The sequence below is a fragment of the Oncorhynchus clarkii genome, chromosome 20, assembly GCF_045791955.1.
Source record: "Oncorhynchus clarkii lewisi isolate Uvic-CL-2024 chromosome 20, UVic_Ocla_1.0, whole genome shotgun sequence".
NCBI classification, from domain to species: Eukaryota; Metazoa; Chordata; class Actinopteri; order Salmoniformes; family Salmonidae; genus Oncorhynchus; species Oncorhynchus clarkii.
In genome coordinates, this window is record NC_092166.1 from 84,483,293 (window position 1) to 84,507,415 (window position 24,123).

The 24,123-nt window shown below is 45.2% G+C and overlaps 1 protein-coding gene across 3 annotated transcripts in view; it reads right to left on the bottom strand.

The window, feature by feature from the left end:
- Positions 1-2,201: 2,201 nt before the first annotated feature.
- Positions 2,202-24,123, bottom strand: part of LOC139377003 (pantothenate kinase 1-like) — a 28,462-nt gene continuing 6,540 nt past the window's right edge. For all 3 annotated transcript variants that reach the window (XM_071120054.1, XM_071120056.1, XM_071120055.1), the window contains exons 2-7: positions 13,722-14,074; positions 10,493-10,746; positions 6,494-6,670; positions 4,359-4,482; positions 2,778-2,903; positions 2,202-2,633 (exon numbers count right to left, since the gene is read on the bottom strand). In XM_071120054.1, coding sequence (XP_070976155.1) covers positions 2,574-2,633; positions 2,778-2,903; positions 4,359-4,482; positions 6,494-6,670; positions 10,493-10,746; positions 13,722-14,074 — 1,094 coding nt within the window. In that variant the 3' untranslated portion in view covers positions 2,202-2,573. The remainder of the gene's footprint in view (positions 2,634-2,777; positions 2,904-4,358; positions 4,483-6,493; positions 6,671-10,492; positions 10,747-13,721; positions 14,075-24,123) is intronic.

Genomic DNA, 24,123 nt, shown 5'->3' on the forward strand with positions numbered 1-24,123 from the left:
CACTAAGGCTTCTCCTGTTCACTAACACTAACGAGGGTCAGGGGATACCACTAAGGCTTCTCCTGTTCATTAACACTAACTAACGAGGGTCAAGAGATACCTCTGAGGATTTTGCTTTAACGCCAAATCACTCAATAGAGCCTTATCATGGGCGTAAAGCAGATGCATGAGGCAAATGTCCTTGTGCTGTGGCAAGTAATATTCCTTGTACAAACAGAGCTCCTTTCATAATACAGATTTGATGGCTCCAATTCACGAGATGCGTACACTATGTAAACACTAGAGGAAGACGAGCTTCACATTGAGCCAGGCTAACATACTGAAAACTGACTTGAACGGCAGGCATGTATTCACAATGCTTCAATACCAGACTTGTAAGGTCGTCTTCGGGAGTGTCTAATACATTGATGCAAAAAAAAGAAAACAAAACAACTTTATTTTAACTTCACTCAATTTAACTTGGCAGGAAATGTGAGGTTTGTAAGTACAGAGAAACGTCTTTACGTAATGTTACCTCACAGCACAAGGACGTCAGTTACTGACGCATCTTTACAGGACGTCAGTTACTGACGCATCTTTACAGGACGTCAGTTACTGACGCATCTTTGCAGGGCGTCGTTTTCGGACGCTTGAGGTGTTTCAACATATCAGTAGTTATTACACTTCAATAAATATAATGTAAATTGGGACCTGCTATTGGGGGTAAATATAATATACAAATCTCATAAATATTGAAATGGTAATCCCAAATTTAACCATTGATCCAGACTAGTACCAAGGCCTATTGTCACTTTCACAAGAGCATGCATGCAAATATGAACAGGGGATGCTTGCAATAACTGAGCCAAAAGCAACAAACAATACAGAAAACCACAACAGGAACATTTGAAAAATCATCCCCCCCCTCCCAATAAGATCTTTATGAAATCAAGTCAGAATCCCATGCAGTTGAATGATACCATCTACTAACCCGACTAAACCCCATGTTGCAGTGAGACTGACTTCACATAGGCCTAACTGAAGCCTTCACAAAACAACACTGAATCATAAACACTTTACATGAAGAGGAAAACAAAAAGAGACCGTAGGGCACGGAATCATAGTTCTACTAAAAACAAAAAGGCAACAAAACAAGTTTGAGGTGCGAAGTGGGTGGCACAGAGTAGCCAGTAAGTAAACTGCTACCCAGTTTGACAACGGTGCCACCTGATAGGCGGAGGTCATTAACCAACAGGGAGAGGAGGAAGGCAAAAAAAAAAAAAAAAAAAAAAAAAAAAAAACTGAACATTCTGTGATGTCATAATAGCAAAGGTTGAGACATTGGATTCTAACAGAGGAGGTGCGGAGGTCATTATGATGGACGCAATAAATGGGATGCTTCTTTGACTACTTGCTGCCCAGTTATTGCTGCCGTTTGAAATACCTAAGCCAACAGGTAAATCATGTCTAGTGTGGTGGTCCTTCAATATTCTAGCGACAAGCACATTCACATTGAATAGCTTTAACTGATGTATAAAACAAGAAAATTGATAGCAGCTATGGGAATTGCTTTGGGTGCCAAAATAGAGATGTCCTGTCCAAACTGCAGGTAAATTAACCCTTCGCACTGGGTGAGGAACTCCCACACCGACATAAGATAAAATACTTTTAAAAAAATCACTATGTAGACAAACTGCTGCCAGTAGTTATGTACCTTTCTTACAACTACGTTAGACAAAACACCACAAAACAGTCCTTACTAGGCAATTCAAAACACTAGACATCACCACTGGCTGTAGAGGGGTGTCATCATGGTCTGGGGTTTGGAGAAGATGGGGCCCACTTTATTAGTGAGATAGGCAAGTGTGAAACGAACAGAAGTGGATACTTGTACTGGACTCGTAATGCAGCATCTCAAAATAACCAAAGTATCTAGATTCATAACATACATCTGAACCTGACAGACGTACCAACAGAACTTCATCACTAAAAAGAGACTAGAGAGTTTGAGGAGGCTGGTGAACCAAGGGTTTATAACACCCCATATCTGTTTACCATGATGCGTTAATAAAGCTATGATGAATGTGCCACAAGCAACAGGAGAGTGGACCCTCGTTGTGACATGCTGAATTAAAAAGGGCCAGTCAATTATGATGAATCAGCCTCTTTGGTCCCTTCATTTGATACAAATAGAACTACACCACCAACCCCCCCCCCCCTTGGCCTTTTTCACAAAGATGGACAGAACAGCAGCAGACAAGGCAATATTCATATGTTGAGAGAAACTCCCTTTCCTCCATACCGAAGACTGCAGACTCAGCAGGTTTTGGCTTTAGTGCACTCTAGAACTACGAGAATAGATATTTACACACAGTACCAAGAAACTAACAGTCTCTGTGACCCTTAGCGCTTACCTGCCACACAGGGTTCATGACATGAGACATTACATTAGCTTTATTAATAAAACCTCTATTTGAGGGGATTTGAGAGACAAATAGTTCAACGATATTTAGAGTTAAATTATTAAAATGGCTTTTTCCAGTTTCCTGTGGCGGCTTCTCGGCAGCTTCTTGAGGGGTGACATTGGCATATCATCATGGCTCCTCAGACGACTTTAGCAGCTCCAGGAATGCCCCAACCGCGCCAAAATATCCCTACAGAAAACATACAACGTGGTAAATATAGTATTATTACTAATACTCAAATTACGATTATGAACTCTGGGAGCTTTGGGGGTAGAGTTGACAACATTCAGTCTGACAGAATCTAAATCTTCCAACTCAAATCGAGCGTTGTACCTCGTGCTCTAGGAACAGGGCCTTCAGTTGTCCCTTGGACCAGAAGTCCATGGCGTAGGCCAGCAGCTTAGTAGACACAGTGTTGATCCGTAAGAAATTCCCAACAAACACAACTCTCTCGATTTTCTGAAAGTGAAAAATGTCATAGTACTGGCATCAATTTAAATGTTAAATATCGAATGTATCCAAAACATGCAGAGACGATCAATATACAGTTCATAACAGAACTCCAGAAACATTGTTTTTTTTAAATGTATTTATGTAGTTCTGTCCTTGAGCTGTTCTTGTCTATTAATGTTCTGTATCATGTCATGTTTCATGTGGACCCCAGGAAGAGTAGCTGCTGCTTTTGCAACAGCCAATGGGGATCCTAATAAAATACCAACAGCCAATGGGGATCCTAATAAAATACCAACAGCCAATGGGGATCCTAATAAAATACCAACAGCCAATGGGGATCCTAATAAAATACCAACAGCCAATGGAGATCCTAATAAAATACCAACAGCCAATGGGGATCCTAATAACATACCAACAGCCAATGGGGATCCTAATAAAACACCAACAGCCAATGGGGATCCTAATAAAATACCAACAACCAATGGGGATACAAATAAGTACTCATGATTACCACAAAGTGGAGCTAAAAGACAGGAGTCTGCTGTACTTCCCCTGTTATCAACGGTACAAGGCCAGAGCAGAGAAGGAAGTCAGCTGGTACAGTATCTGTCCTGTCTGTACGATCACTGACACTTTTATTTTTAATTGATTTTTAAAGCAGCCCCACATCGGAGTGATCTTGTAGCAGGTGTGTGGGAACGTCAAATAAAAGAGAAACCTGCACACGACTCTTTGCTAGTATCACTTATTTTATTCAAGCTTATGTGTCGGGCCTCTTGGCCTCTTGTCAGAGCTATCACTATAAGAGAGAGATCACGGACACTAAAACATTGTTGCTCGGCAATAGAGTAATTCTATACTGTAGTTCACGCTTTTGGAAAAAGGTCTACGGGCCAGATGGTGGTGGCGGAGCTGAAGTTCGGTGCGCTTTCAAAGCCCTGTACAATGCTGCTTGATCACCATGGAAACACTAAAGAAGCTGAAAGCATACAGAAAACCAGCCAAAAAAAAAAGACTGAAATGTGGTTGTCTCACCTAGCTACTGTAACAGTATTTGCTTTCCGTTCCTCTCCTTGCCCCCCCCCCCCCAAACCTGGGCTTGAACCAGGGACCACCTGAACACGTCATCAACTGCCTCCCACGAAGCATCGTTATCTATCGCTCCACAAAACCCGCAGCTCTTACAGAAACAACTACTTCCAAGGTCTCGGAGTGAGTGACGTCGTCGATTGAAACGCTACTAGCGCACCACCGCTAACTAGCTAGCCATTTCACACCGGTTACACTACCTTAGTGTGTTCATCTTAAGTCACTCTGGATAACTGACTAAAATGACTCGGATGTAAGAAAAGTGTAAATGCAAATAAGCCCTTTAGACAACTACTTCTCCTGAAAACATGAAGTAAGTGAATGAATATTAATATAAAACGCAAACTGCAGGGAGAATGTTTGTGCGATGACCTCGTTGACGGCACACATGCGTGCGATGGAACCGATGTTATTGGTGATGGTGACCAGCATAGCCCGGGCCAGGTCCTCTTTGCTGATGGAGTCTCGTTTCTGTTTACTCATCATGTGGCCAAAGCTGTGTTAAAATAACAAACAGCATAACATAAGAAATCACGAGAACTTCTATTAGGAATGAACAAATTCTTCTTTAAAATTTAAAAACGATACCATTACGAGTTTTGTTTAGAATTAATAGAGAATTGAACATCATAAAACAAGGCCAGTGATATAGATCCCTTCTGGGACAAAAGACACTGTTACTTAACCTACATTGCACCTTGTACTGTGTAGCAGTAGCTTATATAAATGTGCTTCTACAGTTCATTAACTACCATAACAATTACATTTATGGTTACATTACATTACATTACATTCAGTTGAAGTTGGAAGTTTACATACACCTTGGCCAAATATATTTAAACTCAGTTTTTCACAACTCCTAATATTTAATCCTAGTGAATATTCCCTGTTTTAGGTCAGTTAGGATCACCACTTTATTTTAAGAATGTGAAATGTCAGAATAATAGTAGAGATAATTATTTATTTAAGCTTTTATTTCTTTCATCACATTCCCAGTGGGTCAGACATTTACATACACTCAATTAGTATTCGGTAGCATTGCCTTTTATATTGTTTAACTTGGGTCAAACATTTCAGGTAGCATTCCACAAGTGAATGCACTAGTCCCTACTGCAGCAAAGCACCCCCACAACATGATGCTGCCACCCCCGTGCTTCACGGTTGAGATGGTGTTCTTCGGCTTGCAAGCCTCCCCTTTTTCCTCCAAACATAACGATGGTCATTATGGCCAAACAGTTCTGTTTTTGTTTCATCAGACCAGAGGACATTTCTCCAAAAAGTACAATCTTTGTCCCCATGTGCAGTTGCAAACCGTAGTCTGGCTTTTTTTATGGCGGTTTTGGAGCAGTGGCTTCTTCCTTGCTGAGCAGCCTTTCAGGTTATGCCGATATAGGACTCGTTCTACTGTGGATATAGATACTTTTGTACCTGTTTCCACCAGCATCTTCAGAAGGTCCTTTTCTGTTGTTCTGGGATTGATTTGCACTGTTCTCACCAAAGTGCGTTCATCTCTAGGAGACAGAACACGTCTCCTTCCTGAGCGATATGACAGCTGCATAGTCCCATGGTGTTTATACTTGCGTACTATTGTTTGTACAGATGAACGTGGTACCTTCAGGCATTTTGAAAGTGCTCCCAAGGATGAACCAGACTTGTGGAGGTCTACAAATTATTTTCTCTGGTCTTGGCTGATTTATTTTTTCCCATGATGTCAAGCAAAGAGGCACTAAGTTTGAAGGTAGGCCTTGAAATACATCCACAGGTACACCTCCAATTGACTCAAATGATGTCAATTAGCCTATCAGAAGCTTCTAAAGCCTTGACATAATTTTCTGGAATTTTCCAAGCTGTTTAAAGGCACAGTCAACTTAGTGTATGTAAACTTCTGACCCACTGGAATTGTGTAAACAATTGTTGTGTTAATATCTTGTGTCATGCACAAAGTAGATGTCCTAACCGACTTGCCAAAACTATAGTTTGTTCACAAGACATTTGTGGAGTGGTTGAAAAACGAGTTTGAATGACTCCAACCTAAGTGTATGTAGACTTCCGACTTCAACTGTACATGCTTACAGTACCAGTCGAACGTTGACACACCTACTCATTCCAGGGTTTGTCTTTCTTTTGACTATTTTCTACATTGTAAAATGGTAGTAAAGACATTGAAACTATGAAATAACACATATGGAATCATGTAGTAACCAAAAAAAAAGTGTTATATAGATCAAAATAAGTTAATATTTGAGATTCTTCAAAAGTAGCCACCCTTTGCCTTGATGACAGCTTCAAACACTCTTGGCATTTAAAGGATTTCCTTCAATATTTGAAAATGTTGCATTTATATATTTTTGTTCAGTGTATATATTATCATGGTAGATATATATATATATATATAGTATATCCAGTATAATTATCATGGTATATCCAGTATAGTTATCATGGTATATCCAGTATAGTTATCATGGTATATCCAGTATAATTCCAGTACTGAGTGGTCCTTTGCTCACCTGGAGGCCACAGCAGATCCTTGGAGGCTAAAACGCTCATAGTCTCCTCCGTAGATATCCCTCACCAGCTTGTCCACATTGCTGCTGTCGCCTCTGCTAGCCATATCCAGAGCCTCTTCAAATGTCTCACACCCAGTCAGCAGGCAGCACAGGCCCAGGAACGTACCCCCACCAAGACTGAGAGGAGGACACAGAAGGCATCAGGCACAGGAACACATCAAATGGGCAATGACATCAAATCGTAAATGTGTGAAATTTTGTAGTTACACGCATGCATGCTTCAAGTTACGGCTTCGTCCCTCGTGCCGGGGTCATGGGAAGTGGTTCTGAATAAACATACAACAGTGGCCTAAAAATGAGTCCCCTCTCAGCCTGAGACAGGGGGTCCCCTCTCAGCCTGAGACAGGGGGTGCTTGTGGAGGTAGGCAGAACAGGTCACAGTGGAACTGTAAGCTGACCCAAAGCCCTGTCACTTAACCTGGACTTAACCACAGCCAAGTTATCCTTTTCAGTGGTGTAAATACTTAAAAGTACTACTTAAGTAGTTGTTTTTTTTTAGGGTATCTGTACTTTACTATTTATATTTTTTGACAACATGTACTTTTACTCCACTACATTCCTAAAGAAAACAATGTACTTTTTATTCTTTACATTTTCCCTGACCCTCAAAGTACTTACATTGTGAATGCTTAGCAGGACAGGACAATGGTCCAATTCACTCACTAAACAGAACATCCCTGGTCATCCCTACTGCCTCTGATCTGGAGGACTCACTAAACAGAACATCCCTGGTCATCCCTACTGCCTCTGATCTGGAGGACTTACTAAACCCAATGCTTCATTTGTAAATGATGTCTGAGTGTTGGAGTTTTCCCCTGGCTATCTGTAAATGATGTCTGAGTGTTGGAGTGTTCCCCTGGCTATCTGTAAATGATGTCTGAGTGTTGGAGTGTTCCCCTGGCTATCTGTAAATGATGTCTGAGTGTTGGAGTGTGCCCCTGGCTATCTGTAAAAGAAAAAGAACAAAAATTGTGTCGTCTGGTTTGTCTAATATCAGGAATTTGAAATGATTTATACTTTTTACTTTTGATACTGAAGTATATTTAAAACCAAATACTTTGACTTTTACTCAAGTAGTATTTTACTGGGTGACTTTTACTTGAGTCATGACAATTGGGTTCTTTTTCCACAACAGATCCTTTTGCCAACCTAACCCTGACTTAACCCTAGTCAAGTTAACCATGGCCAAGTTATCCTTTAATTAACCAACCTAAGCCTGATTTAACCATGACCAAGTAATCCTTAAACCAACCTCAGCCTGACTTAACTCTTTCAAAGAAGGATAACTTGGCCGTGGTTAAGTCAGGGTTAGTTAGGTTGGGTAAAGGATAACTTGGCCGTGGTTAAGTCAGGGTTAGTTAGGTTGGGTAAAGGATAACTTGGCCGTGGTTAAATCAGGGTTAGTTAGGTTGGGTAAAGGATAACTTGGCCGTGGTTAAGTCAGGGTTAGTTAGGTTGGGTAAAGGATAACTTGGCCGTGGTTAAGTCAGGGTTAGTTAGGTTGGGTAAAGGATAACTTGGCCGTGGTTAAGTCAGGGTTAGTTAGGTTGGGTAAAGGATAACTTGGCCGTGGTTAAGTCAGGGTTAGTTAGGTTGGGTAAAGGATAACTTGGCCGTGGTTAAGTCAGGGTTAGTTAGGTTGGGTAAAGGATAACTTGGCCGTGGTTAAGTCAGGGTTAGTTAGGTTGGGTAAAGGATAACTTGGCCGTGGTTAAGTCAGGGTTAGTTAGGTTGGGTAAAGGATAACTTGGCCGTGGTTAAGTCAGGGTTAGTTAGGTTGGGTAAAGGATAACTTGGCCGTGGTTAAGTCAGGGTTAGTTAGGTTGGGTAAAGGATAACTTGGCCGTGGTTAAGTCAGGGTTAGTTAGGTTGGGTAAAGGATAACTTGGCCGTGGTTAAGTCAGGGTTAGTTAGGTTGGGTAAAGGATAACTTGGCCGTGGTTAAGTCAGGGTTAGTTAGGTTGGGTAAAGGATAACTTGGCCGTGGTTAAGTCAGGGTTAGTTAGGTTGGGTAAAGGATAACTTGGCCGTGGTTAAGTCAGGGTTAGTTAGGTTGGGTAAAGGATAACTTGGCCGTGGTTAAGTCAGGGTTAGTTAGGTTGGGTAAAGGATAACTTGGCCGTGGTTAAGTCAGGGTTAGTTAGGTTGGGTAAAGGATAACTTGGCCGTGGTTAAGTCAGGGTTAGTTAGGTTGGGTAAAGGATAACTTGGCCGTGGTTAAGTCAGGGTTAGTTAGGTTGGGTAAAGGATAACTTGGCCGTGGTTAAGTCAGGGTTAGTTAGGTTGGGTAAAGGATAACTTGGCCGTGGTTAAGTCAGGGTTAGTTAGGTTGGGTAAAGGATAACTTGGCCGTGGTTAAGTCAGGGTTAGTTAGGTTGGGTAAAGGATAACTTGGCCGTGGTTAAGTCAGGGTTAGTTAGGTTGGGTAAAGGATAACTTGGCCGTGGTTAAGTCAGGGTTAGTTAGGTTGGGTAAAGGATAACTTGGCCGTGCTTAAGTCAGGGTTAGTTAGGTTGGGTAAAGGATAACTTGGCCGTGGTTAAGTCAGGGTTAGTTAGGTTGGGTAAAGGATAACTTGGCCGTGGTTAAGTCAGGGTTAGTTAGGTTGGGTAAAGGATAACTTGGCCGTGGTTAAGTCAGGGTTAGTTAGGTTGGGTAAAGGATAACTTGGCCGTGGTTAAGTCAGGGTTAGTTAGGTTGGGTAAAGGATAACTTGGCCGTGGTTAAGTCAGGGTTAGTTAGGTTGGGTAAAGGATAACTTGGCCGTGGTTAAGTCAGGGTTAGTTAGGTTGGGTAAAGGATAACTTGGCCGTGGTTAAGTCAGGGTTAGTTAGGTTGGGTAAAGGATAACTTGGCCGTGGTTAAGTCAGGGTTAGTTAGGTTGGGTAAAGGATAACTTGGCCGTGGTTAAGTCAGGGTTAGTTAGGTTGGGTAAAGGATAACTTGGCCGTGGTTAAGTCAGGGTTAGTTAGGTTGGGTAAAGGATAACTTGGCCGTGGTTAAGTCAGGGTTAGTTAGGTTGGGTAAAGGATAACTTGGCCGTGCTTAAGTCAGGGTTAGTTAGGTTGGGTAAAGGATAACTTGGCCGTGGTTAAGTCAGGGTTAGTTAGGTTGGGTAAAGGATAACTTGGCCGTGGTTAAGTCAGGGTTAGTTAGGTTGGGTAAAGGATAACTTGGCCGTGGTTAACGGAATGTTTAAAAATTACAAATACCAGCATCATTTCAGTTTCATCCCAGTGACGTTTTCTATGTAGAGATGTTCCAAGGTGGAACTGATGTAGATATAGACTGTCCCTGTGCAACGAGCAGGCAGACAGTATCTACTGTCTAGGGAACATGGTAAATATAGACTGTCCCTGTGCAACGAGCAGACAGACAGTATCTATTATTGATTGATTGACTATGACTTTTTAAATCACCCAGCAGTGCTATTTGCAGAGTTAGCTCCAGGTGAATGTTTCAATTCTTCAGCCATTCCTGAACCTGCAACCAAAAACAACCAAAAACAAGCTACATATGGACAGAACCAAAACGAATGAGTCTGTCACTTCGTAGTAAAGAAGAGAGTTGTAAATGATTGTTTTTCTCTGTAATCTCTGTTGACATTACAAGGTATGATGATTCTCTTTTTAACGAGGAAAACTACAAATCTGGGGCTTTTTGGAAGATTTACAGTTCCTTTCTGTTCAATGACTCCCCCACATGCTAGAAAACAACTCTCACCTGGGAAAACCCAGTCCATTGATAATCAGTAAAAAGGACTTCGGACTGTCGTCAAAGAATGTAGATACTGTATGTAAAACCAATACAACAAATGGATTTGAATTGGCACTGGTGAACAGCAATGTCCTGAAACCTTTCAGATTTTAAACACTACCAGAAATCATAAAAATACAGACCTTGCAAGGCTTTAAAAAATTAAAAACTTAAAGTTCATACCTGGTGCCGGTGACCCGTTTGTAGTCGTCTTTGGAGTACACAGCCAGGATGCTAACCCCAGATCCAATGTTGACCAGCAGCATAGGGAACGGGTCGGCCAGACTGCACGGTGTCTTCACACTGTTCTGGGTGTCTGACGGGTTCTCAAAGTAGAAGCACTCGGGGTGGCCGTTGAACCTCACGGAGTCCACATAGAGCAGGCCGTGAATCAGACAGTCAAGCTCATCCAGCTTCAACAGCTCTAAATCAGCCATCTGTAGAGGGGGAGGGGAGAGAGAGAGGCGTGAGGAAAATGAAAGGATGATGCAAAACCTCAGTCACCTGCTCCCTCAACCTTGACTACGTAAACAAATCAGGTCTGCGACCAGAGAACATAGAAGCCCAGCCGGTCAGCACCACAACCAAGTGCCTGACAGCACAGCTCGTCTTCGCAGCACTGGTACAGTAAAGCATCGGCCTCAAGTCCAGACAACATTTTAAAAGCAATGTCTTATCAAACACAGAACACCCTTCCTTGACTGGAATCAAATCAAACTCTATTAGTCACATGCGCCGAATACAACAGATGTAGTAGACCTTACCGTGAAATGCCGACTTACAAGCCCTTAACCAACAATGCAGTTTAAAGAAAATAGAGTTAAGAAAATATTTTCTGAATAAAAAATAAAAAAATGAATTGCAACAATGAGGTTATATACAGGGGGTACCGGTACAGAGTCAATGTGGAGGCTATATACAGGGGGTACCGGTACAGAGTCAATGTGGAGGCTATATACAGGGGGTACCGGTACAGAGTCAATGTGGAGGCTATATACAGGGGGTACCGGTACAGAGTCAATGTGGAGGCTATATACAGGGGGTACCGGTACAGAGTCAATGTGGAGGTTATATACAGGGTGTACTGGTACAGAGTCAATGTGGAGGCTATATACAGGGTGTTACGGTACAGAGTCAATGTGGAGACTATATACAGGGGGTACCAGTACAGAGTCAATGTGGAGGCTATATACAGGGGGCACCGGTACAGAGTCAATGTGGAGGCTATATACAGGGGGCACCGGTACAGAGTCAATGTGGAGACTATATACAGGGGGTACCAGTACAGAGTCAATGTGGAGGTTATATACAGGGGGTACCAGTACAGAGTCAATGTGGAGGCTATATACAGGGTGTTACGGTACAGAGCCAATGTGGAGGCTATATACAGGGGGCACCGGTACAGAGTCAATGTGGAGGCTATATACAGGGGGCACCGGTACCGAGTCAATGTGGAGGCTATATACAGGGGGTACCAGTACAGAGTCAATGTGGAGGCTATATACAGGGGGTACCGGTACCGAGTCAATGTGGAGGCTATATACAGGGGGTACCAGTACAGAGTCAATGTGGAGGCTATATACAGGGGGTACCAGTACAGAGTCAATGTGGAGGCTATATACAGGGTGTACTGGTACAGAGTCAATGTGGAGGCTATATACAGGGGGTACCGGTACAGAGTCAATGTGGAGACTATATACAGGGGGTACCAGTACAGAGTCAATGTGGAGGCTATATACAGGGGGTACCAGTACAGAGTCAATGTGGAGGCTATATACAGGGGGTACCGGTACCGAGTCAAGGTGGAGGCTATATACAGGGGGTACCGGTACCGAGTCAATGTGGAGGCTATATACAGGGGGTACCAGTACAGAGTCAATGTGGAGGCTATATACAGGGGGTACCGGTACCGAGTCAATGTGGAGGCTATATACAGGGGGTACCAGTACAAAGTCAATGTGGAGGCTATATACAGGGGGTACCGGTACCGAGTCAATGTGGAGGCTATATACAGGGGGTACCAGTACAGAGTCAATGTGGAGGCTATATACAGGGGGTACCGGTACAGAGTCAATGTGGAGGCTATATACAGGGGGTACCGGTACAGAGTCAATGTGGAGACTATATACAGGGGGTACCAGTACAGAGTCAATGTGGAGGCTATATACAGGGGGTACCGGTACAGAGTCAATGTGGAGGCTATATACAGGGGGTACCGGTACAGAGTCAATGTGGAGGCTATATACAGGGGGTACCGGTACCGAGTCAATGTGGAGGCTATATACAGGGGGTACCAGTACAGAGTCAATGTGGAGGCTATATACAGGGGGTACCAGTACAGAGTCAATGTGGAGGCTATATACAGGGGGTACCGGTACAGAGTCAATGTGGAGACTATATACAGGGGGTACCAGTACAGAGTCAATGTGGAGGCTATATACAGGGGGTACCGGTACAGAGTCAATGTGGAGGCTATATACAGGGGGTACCAGTACAGAGTCAATGTGGAGACTATATACAGGGGGTACCAGTACAGAGTCAATGTGGAGGCTATATACAGGGGGTACCGGTACAGAGTCAATGTGGAGACTATATACAGGGGGTACCAGTACAGAGTCAATGTGGAGGCTATATACAGGGGGTACCAGTACAGAGTCAATGTGGAGGCTATATACAGGGGGTACCGGTACAGAGTCAATGTGGAGGCTATATACAGGGGGTACCGGTACAGAGTCAATGTGGAGACTATATACAGGGGGTACCAGTACAGAGTCAATGTGGAGGCTATATACAGGGGGTACCGGTACAGAGTCAATGTGGAGGCTATATACAGGGGGTACCGGTACAGAGTCAATGTGGAGGCTATATACAGGGGGTACCGGTACCGAGTCAATGTGGAGGTTATATACAGGGGGTACCAGTACAGAGTCAATGTGGAGGCTATATACAGGGGGTACCGGTACCGAGTCAATGTGGAGGCTATATACAGGGTATTACGGTACTGAGTCAATGTGGAGGCTATATACAGGGTATTACAGTACAGAGTCAATGTGGAGGCTATATACAGGGGGTACCGGTACAGAGTCAATGTGGAGGCTATATACAGGGGGTACCGGTACCGAGTCAATGTGCAGGGGTACAGGTTAGTCAAAGTAATTTGTACATGTAGGTAGGGGTAAAGTGACTATGCATAGATAATAAACAGCGAGTAGCAGCAGTGTGAAAACAAAGGGGGGGGGGGTTCAATGCAAATAGTCTGGGTGGCCATTTTATTAATTGTTCAGCTTCGTATGCGTCTCTGTGTGGAGTAAAGGTTGTCTAGAGTTTTTTTTCTTCGTTACTCATGTGACATGCTGGTAGAAATGAGGCTGCAAGGTTGTCAGGTCACCCGTTGTCTAATTCTCTCACTCACCGTTCTGAAGTCGTTCTCGAACTTGTAGGCCCCTCCGCCCGTGGCGCAGAGCGTGGTGTGGAGGCTGGAGAAGTTCTTGTCGCTGCCCATCTGGATGAAGCGGTGCATGGCCTGCGTGGGGAAGCGGATGAAGTGCAGGTTGCCCGTCCGGCCACACATGGTCAGGTTCTTCAGTTCCAGGTGAACGTCTCGGACGCCCGTCTTCCCGTACGCCGTGTTGGAGGTCAAGTAGCGGCGGATGCTCTTCAGGTTTTCCACCTCTTCCTGTTCCTCCTCCGCCGTGATGTCCTTAGGCTCGAAGTAGACCAGCTTCACCAGAGTACCGCCGATGTCCATCCCAAACCAGGGGAAGGCTGTCAAGGCAAAGGAAGAAATAAGTTAGCATTGAAGTGTGTCGTTTGCCTGTCAATTCGCTGTCATCAGAAAAGTACAAAGCATTTAATTGTTCAATTAAATTTTTTCAAATTGTATTTAATGAAACCTTTATTTAAATAGGCACATCAGTTAAGAACAAATTCTTATTTACAATGACGGTCTACCGGGGAACAGTGGGTTAACTGCCTAACTGCAGAAAGACAGATTTTTACCTTGTCTGCTCTGGGATTCTCTCACTCTAACCACTAGGCTACGCTGCCGCCCCTAAGCTCTAACCACTAGGCTACGCTGCCGCCCCTCCGCTCTAACCACTAGGCTACGCTGCCGCCCCTCCGCTCTAACCACTAGGCTACGCTGCCGCCCCTCCGCTCTAACCACTAGGCTACGCTGCCGCCCCTCCGCTCTAACCACTAGGCTACGCTGCCGCCCCTCCGCTCTAACCACTAGGCTACGCTGCCGCCCCTCCGCTCTAACCACTAGGCTACGCTGCCGCCCCTCCGCTCTAACCACTAGGCTACGCTGCCGCCCCTCCGCTCTAACCACTAGGCTACGCTGCCGCCCCTCCGCTCTAACCACTAGGCTACGCTGCCGCCCCTCCGCTCTAACCACTAGGCTACGCTGCCGCCCCTAAGCTCTAACCACTAGGCTACGCTGCCGCCCCTCCGCTCTAACCACTAGGCTACGCTGCCGCCCCTCCGCTCTAACCACTAGGCTACGCTGCCGCCCCTCCGCTCTAACCACTAGGCTACGCTGCCGCCCCTCCGCTCTAACCACTAGGCTACGCTGCCGCCCCTCCGCTCTAACCACTAGGCTACGCTGCCGCCCCTCCGCTCTAACCACTAGGCTACGCTGCCGCCCCTCCGCTCTAACCACTAGGCTACGCTGCCGCCCCTCCGCTCTAACCACTAGGCTACGCTGCCGCCCCTCCGCTCTAACCACTAGGCTACGCTGCCGCCCCTCCGCTCTAACCACTAGGCTACGCTGCCGCCCCTCCGCTCTAACCACTAGGCTACGCTGCCGCCCCTCCGCTCTAACCACTAGGCTACGCTGCCGCCCCTCCGCTCTAACCACTAGGCTACGCTGCCGCCCCTCCGCTCTAACCACTAGGCTACCCTGCCGCCCCTCCGCTCTAACCACTAGGCTACCCTGCCGCCCCTCCGCTCTAACCACTAGGCTACGCTGCCGCCCCTCCGCTCTAACCACTAGGCTACGCTGCCGCCCCTCCGCTCTAACCACTAGGCTACGCTGCCGCCCCTCCGCTCTAACCACTAGGCTACGCTGCCGCCCCTCCGCTCTAACCACTAGGCTACGCTGCCGCCCCTCCGCTCTAACCACTAGGCTACGCTGCCGCCCCTCCGCTCTAACCACTAGGCTACGCTGCCGCCCCTCCGCTCTAACCACTAGGCTACGCTGCCGCCCCTCCGCTCTAACCACTAGGCTACGCTGCCGCCCCTCCGCTCTAACCACTAGGCTACGCTGCCGCCCCTCCGCTCTAACCACTAGGCTACGCTGCCGCCCCTCCGCTCTAACCACTAGGCTACGCTGCCGCCCCTCCGCTCTAACCACTAGGCTACGCTGCCGCCCCTCCGCTCTAACCACTAGGCTACGCTGCCGCCCCTCCGCTCTAACCACTAGGCTACGCTGCCGCCCCTCCGCTCTAACCACTAGGCTACGCTGCCGCCCCTCCGCTCTAACCACTAGGCTACGCTGCCGCCCCTCCGCTCTAACCACTAGGCTACGCTGCCGCCCCTCCGCTCTAACCACTAGGCTACGCTGCCGCCCCTCCGCTCTAACCACTAGGCTACGCTGCCGCCCCTCCGCTCTAACCACTAGGCTACGCTGCCGCCCCTCCGCTCTAACCACTAGGCTACGCTGCCGCCCCTCCGCTCTAACCACTAGGCTACGCTGCCGCCCCTCCGCTCTAACCACTAGGCTACGCTGCCACCTCTACACTCTAACCACTAGGCTACGCTGCCACCTCTACACTCTAACCACTAGGCTACGCTGCCACCTCTACGCTCTAACCACTACCCTGCCACCCCTCCACTCTAACCACTAGGCTACGCTGCCACCTCTACGCTCTAACCACTACCCTGCCGCCCCTCCGCTCTAACCACTACGCTGCCGCCCCTCCACTCTAACCACTAGGCTACGCTGCCGCCCCTCCACTCTAACCACTACGCTGCCGCCCCTCCGCTCTAACCACTAGGCTACGCTGCCACCTCTACGCTCTAACCACTACCCTGCCGCCCCTCCGCTCTAACCACTAGGCTACGCTGCCACCTCTACACTCTAACCACTAGACAACCTGCCACCTCTACACTCTAACCACTACGCTGCCACCTCTACACTCTAACCACTAGGCTACCCTGCCACCCCTCCACTCTAACCACTAGGCTACGCTGCCACCTCTACACTCTAACCACTACCCTGCCGCCCCGTTCATGCAGTAGGAAAACAAGGTTGTATTCAGACAACAATAGTATTCTTAATGCCCCCTAAAACAGAATTCCATGCCTTCTGCAACCAAAGTGTCTGTTGTGCCCTGAGTATAATGATTATAATTCCCTTCTCCCAGCTCACGTGGCTTGCTCAGATATCTCAATTCTTATTAGCCAATGCCGGTCACGTGATCAGGTCATTCTCACGGGTATCGCAGCTCCAAAGTACTCCACAAGTGAAGACCGACATCGGGAATGCAACCATGCGCCTCCTTATCAAATCGTGAGCCAATCAGGTGTAAGGAACAGCAAAAGCACTAGCCTGTGAATCTACAAAAGTAGTATTATTTTATTTTATTTTAACCCCTTTTTTTCTCCCCAATTTTGTGGTATCCAATTGTTGTAGTAGCTACTATCTTGTCTCATCGCTACAACTCCCGTACGGGCTTGGGAGAGACGAAGGTTGAAAGTCATGCGTCCTCCGATACACAACCCAACCAGCCGCACACAGCGCGCTTTCAATGTAGCACCATCATAGGATGCCACCTTTCCAACAAGTCAGTTTGTCAAATTTCTGCCCAGCAAGAACTGTCCAGCGCAACTTTAAGTGTGAAAGAACGTGACTGGCCTGCACAGAGCCCTGACCTTAACCCCATCGAACACCTTTGGGATTAATTGGAACACAGACTGCGAGCCTAATCGCCCAACATCAGTGCCCGACCTCACTAATGCTCTTGTGGCTGAATGGAAGCAAGTCCCCGCAGCAATGTTCTAACATCCTAGTGGAAAAGCCTTCCCAGAAGAGTGGAATCTGTTATAGCAGCAGTGTTCCAACATCTAGTGGAAAGCCTTCCCAGAAGAGTGGAGGCTGTTATTACAGCAATGTTCCAACATCTAGTGGAAAGCCTTCCCAGAAGAGTGGAATCTGTTATAGCAGCAATGTTCCAACATCTAGTGGAAAGCCTTCCCAGAAGAGTGGAGGCTGTTATAGCAGCAATGTTCCTACATCTAGTGGAAAGCCTTCCCAGAAGAGTGGAGGCTGTTATAGCAGCAATGTTCCTACATCTAGTGGAAAGCCTTCCCAGAAGAGTGGAGGCTGTTATAGCAGCAATGTTCCTACATCTAGTGGAAAGCCTTCCCAGAAGAATGGAGGCTGTTATAGCAGCAATGTTCCTACATCTAGTGGAAAGCCTTCCCAGAAGAGTGGAGGCTGTTATAGCAGCAATGTTCCTACATCTAGTGGAAAGCCTTCCCAGAAGAGTGGAGGCTGTTATAGCAGCAATGTTCCTACATCTAGTGGAAAGCCTTCCCAGAAGAGTGGAGGCTGTTATAGCAGCAATGTTCCTACATCTAGTGGAAAGCCTTCCCAGAAGAGTGGAGGCTGTTATAGCAGCAATGTTCCTACATCTAGTGGAAAGCCTTCCCAGAAGAGTGGAGGCTGTTATAGCAGCAATGTTCCTACATCTAGTGGAAAGCCTTCCCAGAAGAGTGGAGGCTGTTATAGCAGCAATGTTCCTACATCTAGTGGAAAGCCTTCCCAGAAGAGTGGAGGCTGTTATAGCAGCAATGTTCCAACATCTAGTGGAAAGCCTTCCCAGAAGAGTGGAGGCTGTTATAGCAGCAATGTTCCTACATCTAGTGGAAAGCCTTCCCAGAAGAGGGGAGGCTGTTATAGCAGCAAAGGGGGGACCAACTCCATATTAATGTCCATGAGTTTGGAATGAGATGTTGGACGATCTGGTGTCCACATACTTTTGGTCATTTGGTGTATTTTAAAATGTTGACTTGCCTCTGCTCAGATTACAAGGTGGGTGATATTCCATGTCAGAATAAGGCTGTAACGTAACAAAATGTTGAAAAAAATGAAAGGGTCTGAATACTTTCTGAATGCACCGTATGTAATTAAAAAGGCTGGCAACATTTCAAGCTCCTCCCTCAGGTCAGCATCGGTCTGGACAAGACAGGCTGTAGCCAATACCCATAGGTATGTAAGCTAATTATTTTTGTACACACACACACTTGTGTTTTTCTTAACAGTAAGAACTACTGTTTTTCGGTTATCCAATCAATTTAATTGGCTATTTTGGTTAATGGCCTTGATGCCCTGGCAGATTAGGTACCTTTGGAAAGGGCAAATGGCCTTGCCCCCAAAAATCATGAAATTCCAGGCCCGAGTCTCACTTCAATGTTTAGGGAGAACGATTAATTGAGATGCATACTAGAACGAGGCCTCTTTGCTGGTCTTTCTAGTCATCATGTGTTCTGAAGCACGTTGCACTACATTCAAGCTTGGGCGGTGCGCTACTTCATTGTTTGTTTGTGTAACGGATGTGAAACGGCTAGCTTAGTTAGCGGTGGTGCTAGTGTAACGGATGTGAAATGGCTAGCTTAGTTAGCGGTGGTGCTAGTGTAACGGATGTGAAACGGCTAGCTTAGTTAGCGGTGGTGCTAGTGTAACGGATGTGAAACGGCTAGCTTAGTTAGCGGTGGTGCTAGTGTAACGGATGTGAAACGGCTAGCTTAGTTAGCGGTGGTGCTAGTGTAACGGATGTGAAACGGCTAGCTTAGTTAGCGGTGGTGCGCGCTAAGTAGCGTTTCAATCGGTGACGTCACTTTGCTCTGAGACCTTGAAGTAGTGGTTCCCCTTTGCTCTGCAAGGGCCGCGGCTTTTGTGGAGCGATGGGTAACGATGCTTCGTGGGTGACTGTTGTTGATGTGCGCAGAGGGTCCCTGGTTCGCGCCCGGGTATGGGCGAGGGGACGGTCTAAAGTTATACATGTCCATTCCAGAGCCTGCCCGACACTATTCCATGAACATGTTGCCTCGAAGAGCTGGCCCTTCTGCGACTAGAACTAGGCTACTTTCTACAGTTTACATTTACCAAAGAAACTAATAGCTACTATAAAATGTAAATCGACATTTTAAGAGACTTTCACTCATCTCCTTGTCTGCAGTGTGTTCATTTAGCAGTGCTCTGATATTATAAGTAATGAGGGAAAATGTCATAGCTGGGAATTAGGAGAGGCTTTGCCTGACAAGAGGCAAAGTCTGCCTCATGAAGCTGGTTGAGACAATGCAGAGAGATTGCAAAGCTGTCATCAAGGCAAAAGGGTGGCTACTTTTAATAATCTCAAAGTATAAAATATATTTAGATTTGTTTAACACTTTTTTGGTTACTACATGATTCCATATGTGTTATTTCATACTTTTGATATCTTCTGTAGAAAACAGTAAAAATAAAGACAAATCCTGGAATGAGTAGGTGTTTCCAAACTTTTGACCGGGAGTGTATGTTTCACAAGTTTGAATAGCATAGTACAGTCAGTAGAGCGCGGTACAGTCAGTAGAGCACGGTACAGTCAGTAGAGCGCGGTACAGTCAGTAGAGCGCGGTACAGTCAGTAGAGCACAGTAGAGGGTATAGTGCAGAATATTGCACTGTACTCTACGGTACTGCACAAAACTCTACAATACTGCATAGGGCGGTATACCATATTTTACTATATACACCGGTATTTATGCACGGACCGGTTTGGGTTTTTACTTTACCTTCTATAACGTTATTTTAATGTTTGGTTTGTTAAAATTGTGTAGCGCTGTGTGTAACATCCATTTTTATAGTTTACTCCGCTACTTGAGTCATCCCTCTCCGCTTTCTCGCCACGCCCCTTTCCACACAGACCTAGTCCCGCCCCCTGTCAGTCAAGGAGCGCATGTGTTGTTGCTCGACCACGAGACACTTTCGTTCAGTCTGCTTGGTCAACGCAGCACATGTAACAACGTTGATGACAACGATGTTGTCACCAATTTGATCTTAATATCAATCAACAAGCGTTCTATAATTACAATATTAGTTTGTGTTTCTTACATCTGCAAACAGCTAGTTTGTATTTTCTTAGCCAGTTAGGCTAAATCGTGTTAGCCCCTAATGCTAATCGCAGCTAATAAAAGTATTGAGCTAGCTAATACAGCCTGATGCCTGTACTGGAGGAGGCTTAAATCAACATGTTGTTCGTGTAACAGTATCTTTTAAATCAAAGATGGAATAGGCGAAGTATGAATATGTTGGCTATATGAATGAAGATGTAATGTAGCCAAAGACTATAGGGTCCCCTAGGAAACACTGAACGTCACTTTGGTTCCTACCCTGTCACAATAACTCCTCCGTGGCATTTTCATTCATTGTTATGTCAAACACTACTCAAATTGCCCACTTGCTTTATATTCCAACTATAGAATTATAATAAACATTCTATTTCCACGATTCCAAAAGTTCACCCAAATGTTTTGATCTAAACCGCAATTGCATCATTTGGTTTAAAAATAAGGCCTAGTATTTTTGATTCTCAAATGATCTGAAATGAGTGCAGGAAATGCGGAAATTGATGGAAATTGCAGGAATTATTTTAGGTTGAAGTTGAATTGAACAGTATAAACCAATCAGAAGGGAGAAAGACCCATTGAAATCATTTAGAATATATATATATATATATATATATATATATATGTGTGTTGCCACCCTAGGGTCACACACTACTCATAAAGTGACATGTAGAACTTTCATTAAATCAAAAAACATAAAATACCATCATAAATGTGAATAATACCATATATGATATGATGGCCATATCTCCCAGCCCTAGTACTGCGCTCCACTCTACGCCACTGCGATATCCAAACCTACGAAACACGTGGAGAACAACAATCATAGCCATATTTATCAATTTCTGTGAAGTACAAATCAGAGACCCATGATGTAATTCAATTACTGAGTGTAAATCAATTTCACACAATGTACTTCAAAACTCAAGGTGCCATATCATAGCTGACAACCCATTCTTTCTGCAGACATCTTTTAATCTTAATTGGGAGGAGATTTTTTAAAACAGAGTCACACCTGCATTGCTTGCTGTTTGGGGGTTTTAGGCTGGGTTTCTGTACAGCACTTTGAGATATCAGCTGATCTAAGAAGGGCTATATATATATAAATTTGATTAAAAACCTAAGGGAGATTTGACCATTAGTCCGTTACCAAAGTTTGCATCGGCACAGTTCTTCCACTAAATTAGTTTTTTGTAAATTTTTCAGTGAAAATTGTTGAAAGTAATCCTTGTGCATAGACATGTATGGTTTGTTAAACTTTGAAATCAAATGGTTTTTTTGTCGAAGCGTAATTCCGTTAATATGGAATTGTCCTTAAACCATATCTGATAGGAATCCACGAAAACATGCAGGGAAGTAATAATTATAATAAAAACATGTTTTTTGAAATCATATTTAAAGAGCCTTCAAAGAAAATATATAAAAAATAAAAGCACACTGTAGAGCAAAGACTATAAAACTAAAACAAGATTAAGATAACCCTCACTTCCAACTGATTAAACGAGACCAAGGTCTGCTGTTCCAACCTTTTCTTAGGTTGAAGAATTACTAGGCGATAGGCAAACCTGGTAGTGGAATCATTCTTTATCAGGGAGCAAGGCTAGGGGCACATGACAGTCACCCCACCAGAGGCACCTGCCCTGTCCAACTGTGTGTGTGTGTGTGTGTGTGTCCAGATGAAGGGGCAACAGACAGACCAGGACATGTGGGTGAAAGGTGTCCGTTTTCCTCCCTCCCTCCCTCCCTCCCTCCCTCCCTCCCTCCCTCCCTCCCTCCCTCCCTCCCATTGCTCTCTGCAACCACAAGGGGGTTGAGAAGGTGTCTGTGTGGAGAGGGGAGGTATCCGTTTTCCTCCCCCCTCCCTCCCTCCCTCCCTCCCTCCCATGGCTCTCTGCAACCACAAGGGGGTTGAGAAGGTGTCTGTGTGGAGAGGGGAGGTATCCGTTTTCCTCCCCCCTCCCTCCCATGGCTCTCTGCAACCACAAGGGGGTTGAGAAGGTGTCTGTGTGGAGAGGGGAGGTATCCGTTTTCCTCCCCCCTCCCTCCCATGGCTCTCTGCAACCACAAGGGGGTTGAGAAGGTGTCTGTGTGGAGAGGGGAGGTATCCGTTTTCCTCCCCCTCCCCCCCCATGGCTCTCTGCAACCACAAGGGGGTTGAGAAGGTGTCTGTGTGTGGAGAGGGGAGGTATCCGTTTTCCTCCCCCCCCCCCCCATGGCTCTCTGCAACCACAAGGGGGTTGAGAAGGTGTCTGTGTGTGGAGAGGGGAGGTATCCGTTTTCCTCCCCCTCCCCCCCCATGGCTCTCTGCAACCACAAGAGGGTTGAGAAGGTGTCTGTGTGTGGAGAGGGGAGGTATCCGTTTTCCTCCCCCCTCCCTCCCATGGCTCTCTGCAACCACAAGAAGGTGGAGAAGGTGTCTGTGTGTGGAGAGGGGAGGTATGGTGGAGATGTATACAATACGAATGTAAAAGGTCACAGTAGAGGTAACATATCTATCTATCTATCTGTAAGTGATCTTTATTCAGAATGTCTTCTAATTCCGGTATGTGGTTCTCGTTCACATCCTGTATGCCGTGTACCTATAATCTGAATATCAGTTTGCGGCCAGGAGGTTAAATGTTCTCTTCTCCTACTCCCTTTAGTTTCTTTCTCTTTGCCCTATCAATGCTACAGGATTAGTGACTGGTAAACCCCGTAGCCCAGGGTTGGGGTCAATGACCATTTCAATTCAAGAAGTGCATTCCAATTCCAAACTGTCTTCAATTCTTTTCAATGATAAATGTGGAATGTGGAATTGGAATGTGGAATTGGAATGTGGAATTGGAATGTGGAATTGGAATGTGGAATTGGAATGTGGAATTGGAATGTACTTTCTGAATTGAAATGGAGCCCAACCCTGGTGAAGTTCACCATACTGCACATCTCCTCTTGATTTCTATTACAATGCAAGAGACAAGAACCCACCCTTCTTTGGGTGGTAATGTTATGTTTTAAATGTGGTATTGATTGCTGCTGCCTTATTGGCCAAGTCTCTCTTCCTTAAAATAAAATAAAAAGACTCAATGGGCTTTTCCTGGTTAAATATACACTGATGTTCAAAAGTTTGGGGTCACATGTCCTTGTTTTTTTTTAAGAAAAATAGTGTAGCCATAGTAATTTACAATATTAACAATTGTAGCTGGAAAAGGCAGATTTTTTATGAAATATCTACAGTTGAAGTCGGAAGTTTACATACCCCTTAGCCAAATACATTTAAACTCAGTTTTTCACAATTCCTGACATTTAATCCTAGTAAAAATTCCCTGTTTTAGGTCAGTTAGGATCACCACTTTATTTTAAGCATGTGAAAAGTCAGAATAATAGTAGAGAGAATGATTTCAGCTTTTATTTCTTTCATCACATTCCCAGTGGGTCAGAAGTTTACATACACTCAATTAGTATTTGCACAAAGTAGATGTCCTAACCAACTTGCCAAAACTATAGTTTGTTAACAAGACATTTGTGGAGTGGTTGAAAAACGAGTTTTAATGACTACAACCTAAGTGTATGTTAACTTTCGACTTTAACTGTACAGAGGCCCATTATCAGCAACCATCACTCCTGTGTTCCAATGGCACGTTGTGTTAGCTAATCCAAGTTCATAATTTTAAAAGGTTAATTGATCATTAGAAAACCCTTTTGCAATTATGCTAGCACAGCTGAAAA